This window comes from Rousettus aegyptiacus, unplaced genomic scaffold (genome assembly GCF_014176215.1).
Source record: "Rousettus aegyptiacus isolate mRouAeg1 unplaced genomic scaffold, mRouAeg1.p scaffold_m13_p_1, whole genome shotgun sequence".
Lineage (NCBI taxonomy): Eukaryota > Metazoa > Chordata > Mammalia > Chiroptera > Pteropodidae > Rousettus > Rousettus aegyptiacus.
The window spans coordinates 88375660-88397783 of record NW_023416284.1 but is presented as its reverse complement, the minus strand read 5'-3'; the positions used below and the strand labels follow the sequence as shown (position 1 = coordinate 88397783).

Sequence of the window (22124 nt, the reverse complement as noted above, 5' to 3'; positions counted from 1 at the left end):
CACCGGTTGGTCTGGCTCCAGCTTGAACTCTTCCTCTCCCCACAGCAGCACCCATTCCCACTAACAATAATGGCATTCATCTGAAACTCAGCCCAAAGACAGGAGATACAGTTTTATTGTGAAAAAGCAGTTGGCAGAAGTCTGCAACAGCAACAGAATGTTGAGCACATCTTTTTACATTACATGGGGGTTAGAATTTCCCACAGACAACTGTACTGCCCTTTCTCAACCTCAGATGTATTCACTCCTTTCAACAACAACCATTTCCTTTCTCTGGTCCTGGACCTGCCATTGACCACAAAATAGACAACTCTTCAGGGTGAAATCCCATCACCTAATTCCTAGGCATCATCTCCTAATCCCTCAGGTACCCTTTCCAATCTTCAGCTCCTACAGAGCACTGCGGGGGCCCGCCTCTTCAATGGAGGCTTCAGCTCCAGTTGTGAGTGGCACCTCAGGAATTGACGTAGGTGGGGGGCCACTCTCTTCTTGGAGGTGGCCTTGATATAGCCGACGAAGGCGGGACAGCTCTCTCTCTCTTGGCTGTTTCCAGCTGTACCATGGGTACCAGGGGTCACCTGAAACCAGAGTAGCGGCTGGAGGAGTTGCACTCACAGCTCCGTGAGAATTACTGAAGTCAAGGTCCCGAGGTTCAACCTCGGGAATGTGGTAACTCAGGAGACCTAGGGGATTAGAAAAAAAGAGAAAGTGAGGGGAGGGAGGAGATGGGGTAGTTCACATTAAAAGAAACAGTAAATAACCTATAAAAGGAAAGGCCCAGTCAGAGCCACTGAGTATGTTCATGCATTTTGTATACTGCACAAAGCCGACTGGCCAACTGGGCAAGTGTGGGCTGACATACTCCCTTGGTTCTTGCCTATCAAGATGTGCGGCCCTGCGTCAGGAATAAGAAGCTGCATCTGCCCTAATGGAGGAGTACATTTCTCTAATTTGTACAAAGGTATCATGGAGCCCAGGGCCAGAAGTTTTTTCAAAGATCCTCTTATGACCTAGTTATGGCATTGGGACCAATAGTTACAAAAAAAGAGGGATGAAAAAGGAAAGAGAAGGAACAAGGGGCCAGTGGGATGATGAAAGAATCTTGAGAAAAACATGTTAGGTGCTAGCCTCTCAGATAGGTGGGAGCATTTTACGTCCATCCAGCCCTAAGTCGCCTTCTTGATGCTTAACAAAACTGCTTTGAGTCCCTTCTCACACTCACCATGATCCCTAGCTTTCTGGATGGCCTGGGTCAACTTCTTGTGCTGCTTCATACAGACCCCTGTGAAAGGTAAAACGGTAACACAGTGCTCATTCTATTAAGCACAGATCCTTTTTCTGACTCTCTTCCTTTCTGTCTCTCTGTCTCTCTCTCTCTCTCTGTCTATCTGTCTATCTGTGTCTGTGTCTGTCTTTCTTGGGTCTAAACACCACAGAAAAGCCATTTAATGGTAAAGGCTCCACTACAGGGAGCCGTACACAATTCAAAGGGCAAGTGTGCTTAATTAAAGGGTTGAGTAGGACAATACACAGAGAAAAATTCAATAAAGGACGGATGTCAGATCTAGGGAAGGCAATCTTCCTCAAAGACAGCAGTAAAATAGTCTCTTTAGTTTTTTACATCTGGACAGGAGTTTAAAACCCCTCTTTAAAACTCCCTGACAAAGAGTGTCTCCACAGTGTAGTGGTTAGCACGTCTGCTTTACATGCAAAAGGTCCTGGGTTCACACCCCAGGTGGAGCCATGGACCACACCCTGGATGCACCCCACAAGACAGTGGGAGACACCTTGCCTTCACAGATCCAATCCTTAAAGAAAAATAGCAACATCCATAGATCAGAGGTGGAAGGGTGGGGGGGAACAACTCCCTGACAAACTCCACTAGTCATGCTGCTGTCCCCAAAACAGTAAATTCGGATTATTTTTGAAAATTTATATTGCTTTAGAGCAGGGGTTGGCAAAATTTTTCTGTATAGAGTCATGCCTTGAGGGTCCTAGTCTATCTCAGCTACTCCACTTGGCCATTGTAGCCTAAAAGTAGTTGCAGACAATGAGAAAACAGAGGGACACAGCAGGGAGCCAGATTTGGCCTGTGGCAAAAGTTAGGGAATAGATGTGATTGAGTATTGTTAAGCTTACAATTCCAAGTTTGAAAAATCTAGTTGAATTGTCAACAGTATAAAAGAACTTATGGGACAGTTAATTTATGAGAAAGCCTTTTGTAAAAGAAATCTTAAAGAAAGGAAATAATCACTATCGTTTATTTTTTAAGAGCTACAAATAGATAGTTTGCTTACATTGACACTTGCCTGTATGTTTTGTCCATAGATAACTATTTTAGTATGTGAGTATCCCAATTAAACAAGGATTTCCAAAAGATTCAATCACACTGTTTATGAAGAATAGAAGCCACCAAATACCTGTTATCTGACTGAATAAACGAGAAGTGCTCCAAGGAAAAGCTATTCTGGTAGTGATAGGGATGATGGGCTAACCTGTGTATGGCGCATGGAAGATGACACCGGTGTGGGCACAGACAAACTGTCCCAAGAGCTTCACGTTCTGCAGGAGAAAGTGGTGGAGAAACCAGAGGGTGGGGAGAGAAGCAAGACCTTTAGAGACTGAAAGTACACAATCCCTACACACCTACACAGACGACCTTAACCCCTCTATGTCTCTCCAGATGCTACCCTCCTTTATGTCCCAGTTTTAGTCCCATCGCTTTACTGAACACATTCTTGAAGACTCTAGCAAATATTTCCCCTTTCCCGGCTTTTCAACCATTTCACATGTGCATCCTACATGCTGTTACTGAGATTCATACAGAATTCTTTACTGCAGGAGTCAGGCTCTAAAATTAGCTCTCATGCAAAAATATGGGGCCAGTCAGTTGGCAATCCCTGAAATCTCTCAGAAAATGTAGTATATGTTGTAATGTGAACGTATGAATGATTGAGGTATATTATAAATTGCATGCTTTATATAATGTATATATTTACTCAGATGAATTTTAAAGTTTTAATTATGTAGAATGACTCTCAGCAAGTTAATCACAGGAAGTGAGATCCAAGGAAAAAGTAAGGTACACTTGTGAAGTGGAATGCCAAGCAGAATCACCTGCACTATTAAATTTGTAACTTTTCTCTTTCATTTTATGATTATCAACTGTAGAAAGTAGGTTACAAACCCATACGTGGTTGAAACTGAGAAGTTCCCTACTGGACTCCTCTACAACTTGTGTCAGAAGGGGCCTCAGAACTTCCAGAAACCCTCATTCATTGACTGATACATGAATGCCCTACAACTTCCCTGATGACCACTCAACTTCTGATCTAATATATTCAATAACCAGTTCAGAAGAGCACTTTCCCATTATGATTTTTGTAAGGTTCTTGAATTCTTTAAGGAGCAAGTCCTGTCTTTCTCACAATGAAGGAGTTTTGAAAAAAATTACTGGACTCTATATATGTGCTCTCCAGCTGCAAGTCTCAGCATGCCACCAAACATTAGCATAACAAGGAAATAAAGAAAATCTCAGAAAAACTAACCCAATCTACTTGCTAATAATTGTGATAGTTATAAATGGACCTTTGGACATTGTTCTCCCATTAGAAATTGGCATTTTTTTCTTGCCTGCCAATTTAGATTATAAATTTCCTAGGTAAGGGATGAAGCTTTTTATTATCAACCACAGTAGAGGGCAAAAGACTAGAAGGAGGAATATTTTCATAGTGCCAGAAAGCCAATACAAAATGGACTGCAGGGGCTCTGGGATATCAAGAGTGGGGTACCTATGGTAGTCTTTTTAGCATTACAAAGAGGCTCCAGATCCTTATCCTAGAGAAAAGATTCTCCTTACCCTAAAGTCGACGTGCAGCTTGTGATCCCGGCAGATAGGGCAGGGGTTCCCAGCAACTTTATTTTTACGCTGTAGAGAGAAGAAACTAGCAGGTGAAGATGTTCCAAGTCCTGTGAAAAAAAAGTGCTGCTGCTGCTGTCACTATGGTCTTCACACCTCCTTCACATCCCAACCATGAGCCCCCCCCCTCCAGAAACTTACAATACATGTCTTTCGAGTCCGCTGTGGAGGTATCCCACCTTTGTGGTTTCGACGGTAGTCAGCCCAGACAGGGCGAGAACCATAACGTGTCTGGTATTCTTAAATGAAAGATCACACAAGTTAGGATGGAGGAGGGATCTATGCCCATTTGTTTCAGACCTTAGGTGACCCTCTCCTTCCCCACTCAGAGATACCTTCTGAGTCCAGATATTTCCAGGGTTCATCTTTATAAGGGGAAACGGGAAACAAGGGCAAAGAACTGTCCTCAGGGGGTGTTTCGGTGCAAAGAGTCTGGAGGAAAACCTATGAGAGGAGGGTGAAAATAAAAAAATGAATTCAAGAAAGGGACCAGATTGTTTTGCCAACACTTCAGAGAGAAGAAGAATGCACATCCACTGTGTTAATGAAATACAACAGGAATACATATGGAAGGTGACATCTTTGTTGGGCTTAAACTGACATCAACAACAACCATTCTATCTACAACTGGATCCTGAAAGAGAAGTTAATTTTAGAGGATAATTAGGATAGGTGACCAAAAGGCAATCTTATTTGAGGGGACAACTTAAAAACCTGGCACATACAAGGTATTCATGCTTTTTGGAACAAATTGAGTCTAGTGGAGGGAAAATGGTGAAGGAAAGGGAGGACATCTAGCTTCTTAAAGTAAGATATGTGGCAGGAGGGACCTGTATAGGACAGGTGAGACTCCAATTCAATCCAATCCGCAGTCACTGAGTTGCCCAGCTTTATAAAAAGTTGAAGATCAACATTCCACAGGGAAGCACAAATTTGAGTCCTAATGCTGGCTTTAAAACTACCAGGCCTGTCATTAACTCCGTCGTGACCCCAGTCACCAACCATTCTTAGTCCCACTCTAGGGAGTGGCAGCCGGGCAAGCCTTCCTTACTCACTTCACCCCACCAAGAACCTGCACTGCCCTACCAAGAACCTCCAGGGTGGTGAGTACATGAGGCTGGCGGGAAACTTCAATCCAAAGGACAGAGTTAAGCTCTCAGTGTATGCTCTGATAACAAACTGATTTAGTGAGATAAAAGGTTAAGAAATCCGTCACCAGGTCGAGAAAATGTATCCTGGCTTTACTGGGAGATAGCGGGGCTGGTAGAAGTTAGTGTCCCTGAACCCAAGGATACATCAGGGCATCATATATTTAAACACCATCTGCATAGTTAAGAGTTGGTTGAGAATGAACTAAGTTGGGGTGGGCGTTGGGGTCCATTCCTTCACCTATTTAGCCGGATAACAACTTCGGAAGATGACATCTAACCATGGCTCTTTGTCCTAAGCTTGGGATTTTACAAAGAACGGATATTTTAGAAGGGTGAGGGAAAGGTGGAGTGGTGGGAGCAAAGAAAGTGTTGCCTAGACAGCGGAGGCATAAGCACTTGGGAAAATCTCCGCTCCTGGTTTCCCAGGAATTGAACGATAACTTAGAGAAGGTATAACTAAGTTGAGGTTGTACAAAATGTACTCAAAAGAGTTACCTGAACTCCGTAGGCACTTCTGATTGACGAAAGTCTAGGAAAGTGCCTCAGCAGCGGCGCATTGAATACGGAGGCCGCCATCTTGACGTATGCCCAAAGTAGGAACGCCCGGAAAGGAGACTGCGCATGCTCCAGGAAACTGACTGGGGCAGGGCTGAAGACGGGCCTGCAGTGCGGGCGGCGGACACGCACTTGCGTCAGGACGGAAGCGAGAAAGGGGGGCCATGGGGAGAAGCCAATTTCAACTGCGTCACAATTGAATTCGGCCTCGAAATTGAGTTTTTTTCTAACCAGTCACTACGACTCTTAGATCTCATACTTACAGTTTGCCTTTTAAGCAATTTCGGAGGTGATTTTGACCGAGAGCCTATCAGTGCGCACGCGCAGACCCGATTCTACCAACCCAGATTGAGACTTGTTTTCGAGGGCGGAAGTGGTGGAAGTAGAGGAAAGGGCGGTGCTAGGCCCTCCGGTCACGCGCACACGACCCCCACTCCTCCCCCAGGAAGAAGGTGGAAAAAGGTGCCAGGGTGGCTTGGAGGGGGGTGGGCTGAGCGAAGGCGAAGGAAGGCTAGCCAATTAGCTAGCGAGTTGTCTTTCGAGTTAACCAATGAATTCATGCCTCGCGCACAATGTCTCGCGACAAGGGAAGGGCACTAACACGTTTGGGCGCGTTGGGCGGTGTCTGAGTATAAAATACTCCGCCCGAGCGGGTAGCCGCCATTCTGGGGTTCGTTTAGAGGTAAGTTTCGGTAACTTGTCGGTTAGAGGGTAAAATTTTACTGAGAGCATTGGACTGGGAAACGGGTTAGGTGTGAGATTTTTTTTGAGAACCATGGCTTGTTGTAAGTGGCTGTGTTCGGCATTGTACGTAAAGGTGTTTGAGACAACAAAGATGACAATTTGGGGTGTTTAAAAGCAACCCGTACTGATTACAGCTTTCTCCCTTGTGTTCCTTTTATCCCAGGTTTGAATTTTCTCGGAGAAAGACAGGCCGGCCACGAGGAAAAAAGAAACAAGCCGCAGCAACATCTAAGCCCTTGAAAGGATCCTGAGAAGGGGGGAAAGGGAAAACAGCAGCCACCAGCCCAACCACTTGTGTCTTCTGCCCCTTCCCATCTATCTTACCCGCCCCACCAGCCCACGCTGCTTGGGACTTGAAATCTGTGACCGAAGGACCGTCACCACATAACTTCAAAAATAACCACCCTCCCTTCCTAAGCCCACCCAAACTCACTTATCCAGCGTTTACTTTTTTGAATCCACTCAGAACTTTTTTTCTACGACCCCCCTCCCTAAATGGAGTTCGGTGGGGGGGGGAGTGAATACTGAGTTGGCCTTTGTTTTTTTAAGAGACTTTTTGATCCAATGAGGCCCCCCAAATAGAGTTTTGGGTCCTGGTTGGTTGGTTTTATTTTTTCTCCAAAATTTTAAACCCCTCCCCCCTGAGCCCGAGGTGCTGACGTCGCAAAAAAATTGGATAGTAAGTGTCGAATTTTCAAAACCGAGCCTTGCAACAAGAAATCAACGTTTCCCTTTGTGAAACCAAAAATAGAGGAAGAAATGAGACAAAATAGAACTGGAGAAAGGACCAAGCCGGTCATTTAATCTCCATTAAAAAGGTCCTTTGGGTCTAAGCAGTCTTGTTCTCCCTTACCACCTGCCTCTTTCCTGCCCTGCTGCAGGCAAGGAGTGGGTGGGGGGAGGGCCAGCAAGTGAGGATTTTGACGGTTAACCCTTCGTAATCCAATCAATTTCCAGACTGCCAAAACCATAAGGTTTTTTTTTTTTATGAGGAATGGTTAACTTCCTCCCATTAGCAGCAGTCTTCAAAAGGGTTAATGAGCTCACATACAAAAGATGGTGGATCTTGTTGCCCAGAAGTCCCACTTCTTTGTGTGTGAGACAAGCAGGGTGCCTTTCTATTTGCCAGATTAATAAGCAATCTGTACATAAAGATTGCAGGGTAAGGAGATGGGCAGAGAAATAATAGCTGGCTATGGCTTTTAAGATGATTGTTAAATCCTCAGTTTTTATGTAATATGCTTGGGGTATATTTGTGGTTAAAATAGATGGCAATCTAGGAATAAAGATTGCAAGACACAATTCAGGGCAAAATGTAGTGCAAGTACATACAAGATAGTTGGGGAAGTTAATGTTTTGTGATTGTTGCAGATTGCATAATTTATTTAAGCAAATTAACATTTTAACTTGATACGTATTGGGGAATTCAGTTAAGTAGAGGGTGGAAAGTTTGGGAAATGTGGAGTTCAGGAGTATAATTTAAAAGCCATTTAGTGCAATTGAATGCTAGCTTTCTGAAAGATTTGTGTCGTTAAAAGGAACTTTTTTTCTTCCCTGCTTCAAAATGGCTTCTTGTCCTTTGTCTTCCAAGCGGTGTTGCAGGTTGTGTCTCCCACTTTTCTTTTGTCCTACCTCCACCCTGTTTGTTGAGAGGGGCCCAAGTCCTCCCCCTTTCCCTTTACAGGGAGCTTGGGGATGGTCTATGGTAGGTTGAAGCTTAATTGTAAATTCAGTTCTTCCCTGTAGAAAAATGTTTTTAATATTTTAATTGCTTTTAGTTTCACAACGCTCTTACTCAAAATAGGACAAAGACTTAAGAATGGGAACTTTTTTAAAAAAATTATTTTAAAAAATAAGGTGCGTTTTGATGTAAGCATGTACCGGCAGCGCTGGTATACCCTTTTTTTCCTCCATTACAAAATGGCGTCCCTGCTTCTTTGTTGTTTCTCTTTTGCCAAAGAGTATAGGGCCCTAGAAACTTGGTCAAGGGGGAGGAGCAGCACTGAAAGGTGATGTAATCCGCTTGCTTCCTCTCCACCCTCTTCAAACTCCACCCCTGAGCAGATGCCTGTTGGACTCTGTGCTCGCAGTCAGGAAGATCTTTTCCTTGTTTTCTTTATAATCTTGTATAGCCTTTATATTGGAAGGGAGAGAAAGCCTACAGGAATTAGATCTTAAAGCTGTCTTGTCTCCTAGGGCAGCTCTATTTTTTTATATTTAGGAATCAGCCTGTTACTTTTATTTTCACCTTTCACTCATCACAACTGGAAGTTTTCCTTGCTCTGGTTGCCAGGGGTAGAAAACCAGTTAAACCAACTATAAGACTGAGAGCCTTTTGGAGGAGTGTGTGTGTGAGCTTGTGTGTATTGTATGTGTTGGGATACTGGGGAAAGACACAATAGCTTGTGAAAGTAACGAGACAAATGGAGCCTAATGACACTGAAATGTGCCATTTCTGCTCCGGAACTAGTCCTTGGGCCTCCTGCATTTGGCCACTTGGTATAATGAGAACCTGGGAGAGGGTGGGTACTCCAGGAATTTCTTTTAAATCACCCTTATTCCTGCCTCTGGGTTTGGGGATAAACTCTTTGTGTTCAGTGCTGTATCACGTTCTCCAGTTGCTTAGCTCCTGTACATTGATACTAGGATGAGAAGTGAATCTTTAGGAAAGGAGGCGGCAGTTGTTAACTCAAGGCAGGGGGAATCAAGCTACAGTTTCTGGTAAGCAAAACCTTTCTGGTATTACATTTCACAACTTTCATTTCTTTTTTTCCCAAGAGCCACCTTTTTGAATTTCTTTTTCTTTCTAAAAGAAATTCTTTAAAGACATTAATGGGAGAATAATGTCTTCATTTTCAACTCATGCAGTGCTATAGCAGTTGGTGCATGTTCAAAAGCCATGCCTTATCCGAGGGTGGTTATTGGGTGTCCTCCTGTCTCTTTCTTCCTCCAACTTTTTCAAAATCAAATCTTAATCAGATTATATACTTTTCATTTTTTAAAGTCCTGCTTTGAAGCATGGAGGTTCTAGGCAGACTTGGGAAGCCATTTTGTACAGCTACCCTGTGGTGACTTGGATGAGACTTCAGGGCTAATTTTCTACTGGGTATGGATTCTCAAATTATTAAACCTCTGGATTGGATGGGTGGGACTCTTCCACATGTCTATTGACCACAAGTTTTTATCTTTTAAGCAGTTTGCCATGTACCTGTGCAGCATACTTTCCTTGGGAGCTGGACATTCTGCTCACTGGGGTTCCTGATCTCTAGTGATTAATAAAGAAGAACTTTCATAACATGGGAGATGGGAAACAAAGTCTTCTAGGGAAACCAAATCCATCCAGAGAACCTCGGAGAACCTGATCCTTGTAGTTTTCGGCCAGAATTCTATGCTGGGATCCTTTCCTATTGGGATGGGGCAGGGGTGGTAATTTTTACAGATAAGCTTTTGGGGATATCATGCACTAGGTGTTCAAAATGACTGGGGGATAGGTGCTTACTAATCAGAAGAGAGGTACAACCTTGTGAATCACAAATTGTGAGAAACAGTTTAGTCCACTATTGAGTCATATAAGGAAATGCCTCAAACACTGAAGAAAGGAAGGGCTTAGGTACAAACAAAGCATTTTCATTTCCAGAAGTGCTAAGGCCTCCAAGTTAAGGTAAACTCGGACTCCTTCCTCTTGTTAGAAGAGTATTGTGATTGTTTTAAAAAGGGTTTTGACTTGCATAGAATTTTTGTCCTGAACCAATCCAGTTCTGTTTTATTGGTGGTAGGTATGGAACTTAGCCAAGCTAAATATTTTTCACCCTATTTAATTGAATAGCCCTCAAGTAAAGATCACTTTGGAGGTTGGAGTCAGTGTCACTTCTGGACTTGTAAATTTATTTCTGTTAAGAATAGTAGAAAACTACTCAGTGCCTTGTGTCAGTAGCGCAGGTCCCAGCCTACAACATCCTCCATAAGGAAAGCATGAGCATAGGACCAGGTGAAGATAGAGTAGGGGTTGCTTTTTCTCTCCCCTCCTGTATGTTCTGCCTTCAAGGACATTAAAATGTGCCCTAGATGATTTTTGGTTCCAGAAAGCTTTCTCAGGCTTCAATTCCAGGCTCCATATGTGACTAGGGAATGTTATGTCACTTGGTCAGTGCTCCTTCTCTGGTCAACTCATTTGCCTTTTGTGCTATAGGCCTGTGCCAGGAATTTAGGCTCTTCATTCCTTCCCAACTGAGTGCCTTGGCGCTTCTTTCAAATGAACTGACTTCAAAAGAAGGAAATTAGGTTGTTATGTTAGATGCTTGGGGTCCTTAATTTTAAATAAGTGAAACCTAATCTGCCTATAGGTAAGCCATCGTGAGAAAACCGACTTGGATTTTAATCACGTGATTGGTGCTCATGAGACAAAATTCAGTTTTGTTCATTATATTTCCAAAATATAAATAATAGGACAAAATATTAGAAAGTAAATATTTAACATTTCTTCTGCTTTGTCTCCTAGCTTCTCTTGACTATTCTTGCTTGTTACTAATGGGAATGAAAAAATCCCTGGGTGGCATTCTAGAAGGCACTAGATAGAATTTAGTTTTATATTAATTGGTCTCATATCCCACCCTCTTAAGGAACATTTGAATTCAGCTGATTTATTGTTGTTGTTGTCATTGAAGGAAGTAGGGGTAGCAGGCCTGTTGGCTTAGCTCGTAGTTGAATATGTAAAAGGGAATTCTCCATGGTGATATATATTCAACTCTGGGTTTGAATCAGTGGGGTCAGCTGTATTTAGAGGGGACTGGTTTGAAGTGATGTTAGTTTAATTGAAGGCTTTTTGTGAAATTGTATGTATCTCAGTTGCTGATGACATGTGTTTGGATTTGTTCACTGCTTTTTGAGTCCCCAATAGATGGGAAATGTGTTTTATTATATCTGTATATCTCTGTCGTGTCTATATATTGTAGTGTCTTAATACATGGGAAAAATTCCTTTATTCCTGTGTCTGTCACTGTGTATAAGAATCACCACGGTTTAGTGGGTTTGGCCTGTCGGCTTCTTACCTGATATTCTACTTCAGCATTTTTTTCTCCGACTTCATGTTCTCCCTGCCCTGGTGGAGGTTCCAGGGCAGCATTCGCAGCACAATTAACTCAGATTCGCTCACCTCTTAGTATTTCTTGCCTAGTCTCCTCTCCCTGTGTTCAGCCCACAGTGCGTGATCTTCAGAACCAGCCATCTTCCTGCTTCAGCCTTTTCTTGCTTAGGTTGTTAGGACTTAGAATTTATCGGCCTTTTTGTTGGGAGGACTAAAAGATTGAGATTGTTATTTTCTTTCTTGGTTTAGCAGAACAAGTAGAACTAATTTATGTTATAAGAAACCTGTTCTCTTTCCTGCACAGAATATAGTCATCTTGGTAAAACACTGATTTTCCCACTTTCCTGCTGGAGTCATGTCTGTTAACTGTACAGAAGCAGAATGCAAGAGGTGGTTTTCTCCATGTGCCCTTCCCCAGTGTTAACCTTATTTCCCAAATGCAGATACTACCAAGGTGGCTTTCTTTTTGGTTCTCAGAAGCTGGTGTTTGGAGGCATTGTGCATAAAAATACCAATCAGAAACCATATTGATTCTCAGTTACCTCTCTGGAACGTGGGTTCTGGCCTAGAAATTGCTTCACATCTCTCTCCCCCATAACAGCAGTTTAACTTTTAACAAACCCCTTTTCTAACATGGTCTATAGTAGCTACTTTAAATTTAATGGCATTTTTCTAGCTTTTAGCTTTATTTCAATCTTTTTGGCTCCATGGTTTCTAATTCTAGTTCTTTCTTGGGGATCCTGGATGGTGGTATGATTTAGGGGATGGGAAGAGGAGTCAGTTTTGCATCTTTGCTTTTGATACCACAAGCCAATCTTGCATTTAATTGAAATAAAAACTTGTTCAGTGTTTGGTTAGTAAGTGGCATTCTATTCCAGGCTTAGGGCCTGCTTGATTGCCGTTGCAGGTATAGTTCTCCATTTCTTGGAGCTCTCCATACCTCTGCTAGGGAAAGGTTCTGTTTTCCAGTTTTGTTTCTTCTCTATCACCTGTCACTTAGCTGATTTTCTACCACTGCAAGCAGAGCTTATCCTGCCACTTATGATGATGATTCTTAATGGGCTAAAATGAAAAGGAATTGACTAATCTTAGAAGACATTAAGCTCAAACTCGCAAGATCGGCCCAATTTTTATCAAGTTATATATATATTTTTAATGAGATTTACTAGCAATTAAGGAGAGACAGGACCTAATAAGGAAAAATGCCTTGGAAAGTTGAGCATTTTGTTATAGGAGTGTGAATCTTAACTTATATGATCTAATGAAGTTCAGTTGTCCTAGGAAGGATGTAACTGGGAAGCAGGGAGAAAGGCTTGCTGCCCCAGCCCTCCAACCGAATTTTCTTCCCATTCAGTCATGTATTAACACCATGCTTAACTTGCCAGGACTGTTTTTTCACTGATGACAGTGGTCTGTGTTGATTTTTCTTATCCTGAAAATGGTGAATGTAGTTGCTATATTTTGTCAAATGTAGAAATAGAATTTATTAGAGGGTATACTGGGATTTTCTTTGCTACCCATTTATATTGTGGGTTTGTTTTATCCTTTAATCTTAGAAAACTCGATCATGGGTTCGGGTCCTATAGACCCCAAAGAGCTTCTCAAGGGCCTGGATAGCTTCCTTAACCGAGATGGGGAAGTCAAGAGTGTGGATGGGATTTCCAAGATCTTCAGGTGAGTCTACCCTTTTTTGCATTCATTGTGAGTAAAGGGTATTATATGTTGTAATATGACTATAATTAAGGCAGACAGGACTGAGTTCTGAAGAGGAACAGGAAGGTCAGTGGGATAGAATTCAAATCCAATAATTTTAGAATAAATGATAGGAAAAGATGATCCCTTGGTTACTGGCTGTAATGGAATCTAGATGTTTGGTTGTCCATAATCTCAAGGGAATCACCCTTTGGAAGAAGGAATCAGGGAACCAGGTGACTACTCCATTCCTAACCTAATTCCTCTCCTACAGTCTGATGAAGGAAGCACGAAAGATGGTGAGTCGATGCACTTACTTGAACATTCTCCTTCAGACCCGTTCACCAGAAATACTGATCAAGTAAGTGGGGATCTGGGTGGCTGGGATGGGAAGATGTAGTTAGAAGGTGGGGAAAGTGAGGCATGGGGTTCCTGGGTTTTCGATGTTCCTGGGAAGTAGGAGTGTGGGATATGGTATTTCCAAACTCCAGGAAGGTGATTACAAATTCTCCTTCTAACTACCTACAGGTTTATTGATATTGGTGGCTATAAGCTTCTGAACAATTGGTTGACATATTCAAAGACAACCAACAACATTCCCCTCTTGCAGCAAATTCTACTGACCCTGCAGCACCTACCACTCACTGTGGACCACCTCAAGCAGGTACTTTCAGTCTTTGCATTCTTTTTCATTTAGCGTAACAGATGAAAAAACACACTAACTCTAATGTGGCTGTGATCTTGGGCCTGGGAGGTAGATAGTAGGAAAAGTAGGAATTTGGAATCAGAAGACTTGGTTAAAATTTATCTCTTTTAATAGGTATTTTACTTAGGGTACTTCATATATTTGAGCCTTAATTTTTTTAATCTATAAAATGGGAATAATTGTGCCTGCCTAACTGGATTGTTCTAAGGATTAAAGTAAGACAAAGGTTTTGTAAAAGGTACAGTATTAGTATTAGTTATTGTTAAGGGACTATTAAGAGATTGTGAGTTTAGGGGGTTATTAGCTCTGAGTGGGCTTATTGTCCTCCCAGCATTTACCTTTCTTCTGTTCCGCATGTCTCATAGAACAACACAGCCAAACTGGTGAAGCAACTGAGCAAGTCAAGTGAGGACGAAGGTACAAGCCAGTCCCTCCTCTGTGTCCTGGGCTTTCCTCCATTACTTCCACATAATTCCCTTCATTTCTCTCCCCATTCTTGGATTGTATCTTCCTTTCTCTTGCTAACTCACCTTGCTTTTCTCTTTCTTTTAAAATTTAGTTCATCTAACCTGTCCCCTCTTCTAGTCTCAGTTCTGAAAGGGCTTTGTCCATTTCTCCCCTAGTGAGCGTAAGATAGGTTCCATACTTTAGAAACTGATTCTTAAGATCTCTTGGTGTAAAAGTCATGCATTTAAAATTCTTTGGGGGAAATAGTGTCATCTTAGAGTGTCTCATCATCATCAACTTCTGTTTCTCTAAATAAACAGCATATCTGGGACCTTCAATGTCTATTTTTCTAATATAGATATATTAGTTCTACCTGTAGACACACCTTCTTGTGGGGGGTGGATGGGGCATGGGCAGAATCTGACTCCTGGAGTACATCATAGCTTGGTTGGCAATAGATTCTTTTTCTAAAACAAAGAGTTTTGGTCCTGACAAAGGCCATACAGTACTGTTTAAGTGAAAAACATTCCTGGACTTTCTATTCTTTTAGTTGTGTTAATTCCCAGTTTTTAGGTCCTTTTAGATACAGAGCACTTCACGGTTTTTGTGACATCTCAGGGTATCTTTAACATGTAACACATAACACAGAAGAACTCATGAAATCATTGCCCTTCTTTTCTTCAGGTACATTGTTCCCTACTTTCCAGCTGACTCAATTGTGCTGCCTTCTTTGAACATAGATTTAATTATTGTTCTATATTTCTTTTAGATACTGAAATTCGTACATTCCTTATAAACTATAGTAAAGTCACACTGGACCATAGTATCAATTTCTCCAAAAAAGTTATAGGCATTCCTACACTGGGAATGCATTATGGTTCATATTTTTGCCTTAGATACAAAAATTGCCAGCTGCGTGACTGTTTTGAAAAATTAGGTTTTAATGTTTTACGACAATCTCATTATTAAATGAGTCTATAAGTAGAAATGTTGGCAAGAAGAGAGGTGCCATTGATAAGAGATGTTATTTGGCAATTACAAAAGGAAAGCTCTACAAAGGGATTTTTCATATATTTAGAAACAAATTCTATATATCTTTAAATTCTCTTTATCTTTTTTCTCTAGATAAACTCTTACCCCAATCCTAAGTTAGTCTGTTTTTAAGCCCTTTTTTTCACCCTTGCTACACTTAATTGACTTTTTAAAAAGCCACTAGCAGCAGTGTAGGAAAAAAAAGGTTGCTAGAGAGTCTTTTTTCCAGATGGATCTGAATCTGCTTCCTTTTGAAAGTTTGCATTAAATTTACCTTTATGACAAAGAATACTGTTACCGTTTTTTTTTAATCTAGTAACCATTCAGATATTTGAACCCTGCCTTCCCTTCTCCTGATTTTAGTTTCTATTCTTTTAACATGTGGTTAAGGGACGAGCATAAGTACTGGGTTTATTCTGTCACTTTCTAGTTTTGTGACTCTAATCTCTATGCTGCTGATGTCTATGAAAGGAGATTAAAAATCTTAGATTGTTGTAACAATTATGTGAGATACATATGAAGCAACAAATATAGTTTTTATAACATACTCTGTAATTGATGTTCAAACATCTCTATTTTCTGTCTTTGGAAAAATATTTTAAATTATTTAGGGATTTCTTTTTTTTCTCACCTGCAGACCTCCGGAAATTGGCTTCAGTCCTCGTCAGTGACTGGATGGCTGTCATCCGCTCCCAGAGTAGTACTCAACCTGCTGGTGAGCTTTTAAGTCCTTTATCTCATATATATTTCTTTCCCACTGGGATGTGGCCTTCAGTTCCCTCAGCCTGCTTCACCTCTGACTGGCAGTCTTTAAATAAAATCTTTTTCTGCTTTGTTTTCCACAACAGAGAAAGATAAGAAAAAGCGTAAAGAAGAGGGAAAGAGTCGAACCATTCCTCCTGAGCGACTTATAACTGAGGTGAAGGCTGAACCCCGGGCTGAGGAGGCCCCAGAGAAGAAGAAGGAGAAACCCAAGTCTCTCCGAACTACAGCACCCAGTCATGCCAAGTTTCGTTCCACTGGTAGGTTTGTCGGCTGGCCTTAGGAGGGAAGGTCTGTGGCCATGTGCACGCCCAGGACCTGATGGTGGGATAGCCGGATTGGTGATGTGGTAAAAGAGGGAAGACTAGTGGATAAAGCTATGGGAGGTTATATAAGACTAAATGAACAGAGAGGAAAAGTCAAGAGGATGGTTGTGAATTCAGCCTCACATGATGTCTTCCCCAGGATTAGAGCTGGAGACCCCGTCTTTGGTGCCTGTAAAGAAGAACGCCAGTGCAGTGGTGGTCTCTGATAAATACAACCTAAAACCCATCCCCCTTAAGCGTCAGAGGTATGTGCTGGGTTTCCGAATGAGCTGGGTCTGAGGACATAGGGAGAAAGAAGGGATGCGTGGGAGATGTTGATGATTCTTCTTCTAACAGCTCAGCAGCTGCTCCAGGAGATGCTGCTCCTCCTGCAGAGAAGAAATACAAGCCTCTCAACACAACACCGAACGCCACCAAAGAGATCAAAGTGAAGATCATTCCGCCACAGCGTGAGTCTAAAGTGGGGGAATGTACTTTGAAGTGGGAGCAAACTTAATGGGAATGAATATGGGGTGAGAGGGTGTGATTATTCCTTCTCTTTATTGTTTTCCTCCACTTTCCTTCGACTTCTTGTTTTTTAATTTTTCCACCTTTCAAACTCTCCTTTCATAGGATTACTTTGGAATAATTTGAGAGGTGAGGTGGGAGGTGTGCTCCTCAGACTGGTTGGGGGCACTACCAGCTGGCAGGGTAATCTGTCATGTCCACAGAGGGCTGACTTTGTAGTTACTTGAGCTCTTCATAGCTAAATCCATGGCTTGCCTGCCTTTAATAGAAATAAAATAATGTCAAGAATTTTCTGTGTGAATCATCCTGCATATGCTTCCTGGTCACTGAGCTTATTGTGTCCTAGGTTGTTGTAGGGTCTCCACTGACCCATTTTACTACCCAGACTTTTATCTGTGGGAATAGGATTGTGAATGAGGTCTGATGATTATGCTTTTTTGTTTTGTAGCTATGGAGGGCCTGGGCTTTCTGGATGCACTCAATTCAGCCCCTGTTCCAGGCATAAAAATTAAGAAGAAGAAGAAGGTGTTGTCACCTACAGCTGCAAAGGTAGGGGCCCTGACCAGTAGTTGTCAGTGACACGGTAAAGGTGAAGTTGAAGGAAGAGCCCAGAAGCTAGGAGTGGTTAGGGAGGACAAGAAGTTTGTTTCAAATGTAGACTGATGGCAGTGGGGAAACCTTAGAGGTCTTTGTTTATGGAAACTTGGGGGATCCTGACTAGTACCCTGGACTAATTGCCTTGCCCTGACCTTGGCTTTCCTGACAGCTCATTAACTTCTTTTTCTTTCACAATAGCCAAGCCCATTTGAAGGGAAAACAAGCACAGAACCAAGCACAGCCAAACCTTCTTCCCCAGAACCAGTACCTCCTTCTGAGGCTATGGACCAAGACCGTCCAGGGACCCCAGTTCCCCCTGTGGAGGTCCCAGAGCTTATGGATACAGGTATGTCTAGAAACTGTTGCAGGTTTGGGAGTTTTCCGAAAGGAAGGACCTAGGTTCTCAAACCCTCTCCTGCTTAATAGCCTCTTTGGAGCCAGGAGCTCTGGATGCAAAGCCAGTGGAGAGTCCTGGTGATCCCAGCCAGCTGACCCGAAAAGGCAGGAAGAGGAAAACTGTGACGTGGCCCGAAGAGAGCAAACTGAGAGAATATTTCTATTTTGAACTGGATGAAACTGAACGAGGTTAGAGGTTAAGTGTTCTGTATAATGGGTAGATATAGATTATTTAAAAAGGACATGGTTGTGTTTACTTTCCCTCTCGCTTTTTTCTCCTTGCCAATAGTAAATGTGAATAAGATCAAGGACTTCGGCGAGGCAGCTAAGCGAGAGATACTGTCAGACCGACATGCATTTGAGACAGCCCGGCGTCTGAGCCATGATAACATGGAGGAGAAGGTGCCCTGGGTGTGTCCCCGGCCCCTAATTCTGCCCTCACCTCTTGTCACCCCTGGAAGCAACAGCCAGGAGCGATATATCCAGGCTGAGCGGGAGAAAGGAATCCTTCAGGAGCTCTTCCTAAACAAGGAAAGGTAAGCAGAAATGGGGTTCATGCACTGGGGTGTTAGGCGCTTGGACTCCTGAGGGAAGCATGCCCTGGCGTAATTAAGAAGAGGGTAGGGGTCAGGAAGAAATTTGAAGGCCTGAATAAATAATCTGACTCATTCTTTTAATCACCTGTGGCATTCCTTCTAGTCCTCATGAGCCTGATCCTGAGCCCTATGAACCTATACCCCCGAAGCTCATCCCCCTAGATGAGGTATGATCTGGTGATGGGAGTTATGATTGATGTTACTGTAGCTTTCATGTGATACTTTCTCTTCATTCTATAGTCCTCTTTGTTCTGTTTTGCTTTCAGGAATGTTCCATGGATGAGACCCCGTATGTTGAGACCCTGGAGCCTGGGGAAGCTGGTGGCTCACCTGATGGGGCAGGTGGCTCCAAGTTGCCTCCTGTTCTGGCCAATCTTATGGGAAGCATGGGTGCCGGGAAGAGCCCTCAGGGTCCTGGAGGAGGAGGTATCAATGTCCAGGAGATCCTCACTTCCATCATGGTATGAGCCCTTCTTCCTCTTTCCTACTTTCTCTGGAACTTTCATTCTCTTTTCCTTAGTCCTCATCAAGTTAACCTCTTTTGGCTCTCTCTTTTTCTGCTGGTGGTTATTGTTGCGCTCTGTTGACCTTTCTATTGACCTTGCCTTACAGGGTAGCCCAAATAGTCATCCGTCAGAGGAACTGCTAAAGCAGCCAGACTATTCAGACAAGATCAAGCAGATGCTAGGTAATTATCAGGGTCTGGGGGAGGAAGCCTGCAGTGCATTTGGGAGAAGCAGGGGTATTGCTTGCTGCTCAGCTGCCAGACTTGGGAGGAGAAGACTAGACAGAACGCGTTGCTCTGCTAGGTTGGTCTTCGAGGGTTAGTTGGCCACGCCTAAGTGAGAAGGCATGCCACTCTTCCAGAATCCTTTTGCCAACTGTTTGACTCCTTTTTTCATTAACAGTGCCACATGGACTCTTAGGCCCTGGTCCAATAGCCAATGGTTTCCCACCAGGAGGCCCCGGGGGCCCCAAGGGCATGCAGCACTTTCCCCCTGGCCCTGGGGGACCTATACCAGGTAGGTGGTGAGTGAGAAGTTGGAATGGGTTCATATGCTTAATTTTGGCCTGATAGTAACATAGAATTGACCAAAAGGTGGGCAGTGGTTTAGGGTGGGAAGTGGCAGTCCCTCAGTGTTACAGGTAGCTGATACTGTCTTTCTCCTTTTTTCCTAACAGGTCCCCATGGAGGCCCTGGGGGCCCTGGTGGGCCAGTGGGTCCACGTCTGCTGGGGCCCCCACCACCTCCCCGGGGGGGTGATCCCTTCTGGGATGGCCCCGGTGACCCCATGCGGGGTGGCCCAATGCGGGGGGGTCCAGGACCAGGTCCTGGACCATACCATAGAGGTCGTGGTGGTCGAGGAGGAAATGAACCTCCTCCTCCTCCACCTCCATTTCGAGGGGCCAGAGGAAGTCGCTCTGGAGGAGGACCCCCAAATGGAAGAGGGGGCCCTGGTGGGGGTATGGTTGGAGGGGGTGGGCATCGTCCCCATGAAGGTCCTGGTGGGGGCATGAGCAGCGGCAGTGGACATCGACCCCATGAAGGCCCTGGTAATGGTAGTGGCCATCGTCCTCATGAAGGCCCGGGCAGTGGCATGGGTGGCGGCAGTGGACATCGCCCCCATGAAGGCCCTGGTGGGAACATGGGTGGAAGTGGTGGGCATCGTCCACATGAAGGTCCTGGACATGGGGGACCCCATGGCCACCGGCCTCATGATGTCCCTGGTCACCGAGGCCATGACCATCGAGGACCACCTCCTCATGAGCACCGTGGCCATGATGGCCCTGGCCACGGAGGAGGGGGCCACCGAGGGCACGATGGAGGCCACAGCCATGGAGGAGGTAAGGATGGTCCCTGCCCACAATATAGCTTTTGTTGTTTAATACAAGTTTCTGGGAAGTGGCACTATCCCCAGGTATGCCAGGCAGAACGTGAGGTCACCTGTTCCCAGCATGCATGGCTCTCCTTACTCTTTACCTTTCCCCCAAATCTCCAAGACTATTTCTCTCTGAAAGATAGTTCTCAGGATGCCATGGAGTCAGTGGTGGGTGAGAGTGGCATTACCTCTTAGCCATTTCCTATCTAACCATTCCACCATCTTTTCCACAGACATGTCAAACCGCCCTGTTTGTCGACATTTCATGATGAAGGGCAACTGCCGCTATGAGAACAACTGTGCCTTCTACCATCCGGGTGTCAATGGGCCACCCCTGCCCTAGGGACCACCTGCCTGCCCCACCCACATACCCCTGTGGACTGTTGCCTTGCTCCTCCCACCCTGTTATGGCTTCTGTGAGGCCCATTTTCCCCTTCCCCTAGCTGAGGAGGAGCTGGCCCCCTCAGTTCCCACCTGCTTGGGTTCCTGGGGGTTTTCTGATCACTGGTGCGCATTGATGTACATATTTTCCTCCAGTCTGTGGAGGAGAGAGACTGGACACATTCTGTACTCTGGACTGCTGAAGAGGAGACCCAGTTGGCTTCACTTTTTGAGGAGATTTGCCCTGTAACTCCAAACCCCTTTCCAGTATTACCCTCCTTAATGCCTGAGAACCTAAAGCTGGTTATCCTGAAGAACACCTCTACCCTCCTATTGTGGGTCCTCCACACACACAGAACTCTGACATAGGATCAGCTGCACTTATGAAATCATCCCAGCCAAGTTCATTATTCCTTATGGGGTGGGGAGATGGTTAAAGGGATATTGTATATCTCACTGCACTGAAAGGGCTCAATCTAGCTGGATTTGAGTTCTGCAACACATCTTCTCCACTCCTCCCCTGAGTCTGTACCCACATTCTGAGTCGTTTCTTAAGACTTTGCAGCCTTCTCACTTGAGTCTGCATCATGGGTCTGCTGGGTTCAATGATGGCAAATTGGCAACCAGTGAAGGTTTTAGCTGGCATAGGTGGGGCCGGTGGTGTTGGTCCACCCTTGCATATAGCTCATTCTGGAAACTGAAGCACTTCAGTGAGACCAACTTTTCATTAGCTGAAGCCTGGCATGCAGGGCCTGATAGTCAACACTACATGCACTGCCTTTGGGAGTTAGCACACTCCCTTCCCCCACCTGGGACCTTGTCGGTGTGAGGCTTCTAGTTCCCTTGCTGTCAGCCATCTCTGAATCTCCACCAGGTGCCTTCCTAGGTGTATTCAACAAGATGACTGGCCCTTTTCCAGCCCTGTCCTTCACCTGTGTGGGCATCAGTTGTTTTCTATGAAAACAGTGGATTGGTTGGGTTTTGTGCAGGGTCTTGGGTTAGAGCCACAATGGATTTGAGGATGAGTATTTTTTCTTTTGGTTTTGTATATTTTGTACATTAATAATAAACAGTGGAAAGAGAAGCAGCTTATTTAACCCCTGGTGTGTTTGGACTTAACAAAACCCAACCATTAGCTGTTTTAGGTACATTAATACAAGACTAGAATCTTTTCAATTCTTTGGAGCTAAAACTAGTTCTACTTTCAAGTCATAGTGTTGGTATTATGTAAGAGACTGGGGAAGTAAAATACTTCGTAGGTACAGGGTAAATCCCATGGATCAGCACTGAGCAAGCAGTGGGACCTTGGGGAAACAGGTCAGATTGCTAGAGCTGCAGACTGGGCACAGT

At 44.0% G+C, this 22124-nt stretch overlaps 2 protein-coding genes across 10 annotated transcripts; one reads left to right on the top strand and one right to left on the bottom strand.

Moving 5' to 3' along the window:
* Positions 1-92: 92 nt before the first annotated feature.
* MRPS18B (mitochondrial ribosomal protein S18B) lies at positions 93-6029 on the bottom strand. Of its 4 annotated transcripts, none has more exons than XM_016120659.2 (8): positions 5889-6029; positions 5566-5731; positions 4255-4363; positions 4061-4158; positions 3860-3985; positions 2496-2562; positions 1223-1282; positions 98-683 (listed from the first exon to the last, which is right to left on the bottom strand). In XM_016120659.2, the coding sequence occupies exons 2-8, from the start codon at positions 5644-5646 to the stop codon at positions 391-393; spliced, it is 834 nt and encodes a 277-aa protein (XP_015976145.2). In that variant the 5' UTR covers positions 5647-5731; positions 5889-6029; the 3' UTR covers positions 98-390. The 4 variants fall into 4 exon arrangements, with proteins under 4 accessions (XP_015976148.2, XP_015976145.2, XP_036093860.1 ...); XM_036237967.1 differs by having other exon boundaries at positions 98-578; positions 5889-6026; XM_016120660.2 differs by having other exon boundaries at positions 3860-3928; positions 5889-6017.
* A 164-nt stretch (positions 6030-6193) lies between these two features.
* On the top strand, positions 6194-21871 carry PPP1R10 (protein phosphatase 1 regulatory subunit 10). Of its 6 annotated transcripts, XM_036237889.1 has the most exons (21): positions 6194-6307; positions 6533-9090; positions 9374-9475; positions 13009-13126; positions 13419-13505; positions 13673-13808; positions 14216-14267; positions 15967-16044; positions 16178-16351; positions 16557-16662; positions 16754-16866; positions 17373-17473; positions 17720-17867; positions 17948-18106; positions 18207-18453; positions 18617-18680; positions 18780-18974; positions 19126-19201; positions 19422-19535; positions 19696-20358; positions 20627-21871. In XM_036237889.1, exons 4-21 carry the CDS (start codon positions 13020-13022, stop codon positions 20734-20736), a joined length of 2730 nt encoding a protein of 909 aa, XP_036093782.1. In that variant the 5' UTR covers positions 6194-6307; positions 6533-9090; positions 9374-9475; positions 13009-13019; the 3' UTR covers positions 20737-21871. The 6 variants fall into 6 exon arrangements, with proteins under 6 accessions (XP_036093782.1, XP_015976131.1, XP_036093791.1 ...); XM_016120645.2 differs by lacking the exon at positions 9374-9475 and having other exon boundaries at positions 6533-7048; XM_036237898.1 differs by lacking the exon at positions 6194-6307 and having other exon boundaries at positions 6314-7048.
* Positions 21872-22124: the final 253 nt, after the last annotated feature.

Bases quoted from the DNA above. Each gene is read 5' to 3' on its own strand.
- MRPS18B (XM_016120659.2), bottom strand. From the start codon at position 5,646: ATGGCGGCCTCCGTATTCAATGCGCCGCTGCTGAGGCACTTTCCTAGA. The intron at 3,986-4,060 runs GTAAGTTTCTGG...CAGCAGCAGCAG, and splicing joins GGACTCGAAAGACATGTATT to CACTTTTTTTTCACAGGACT. The intron at 2,563-3,859 runs GTAAGGAGAATC...TTTCTCCTGCAG, and splicing joins AGCTGCACGTCGACTTTAGG to AACGTGAAGCTCTTGGGACA.
- PPP1R10 (XM_016120645.2), top strand. From the start codon at position 13,020: ATGGGTTCGGGTCCTATAGACCCCAAAGAGCTTCTCAAGGGCCTGGAT. The intron at 18,975-19,125 runs GTATGAGCCCTT...CTTGCCTTACAG, and splicing joins AGATCCTCACTTCCATCATG to GGTAGCCCAAATAGTCATCC. The intron at 20,359-20,626 runs GTAAGGATGGTC...TCTTTTCCACAG, and splicing joins AGGCCACAGCCATGGAGGAG to ACATGTCAAACCGCCCTGTT.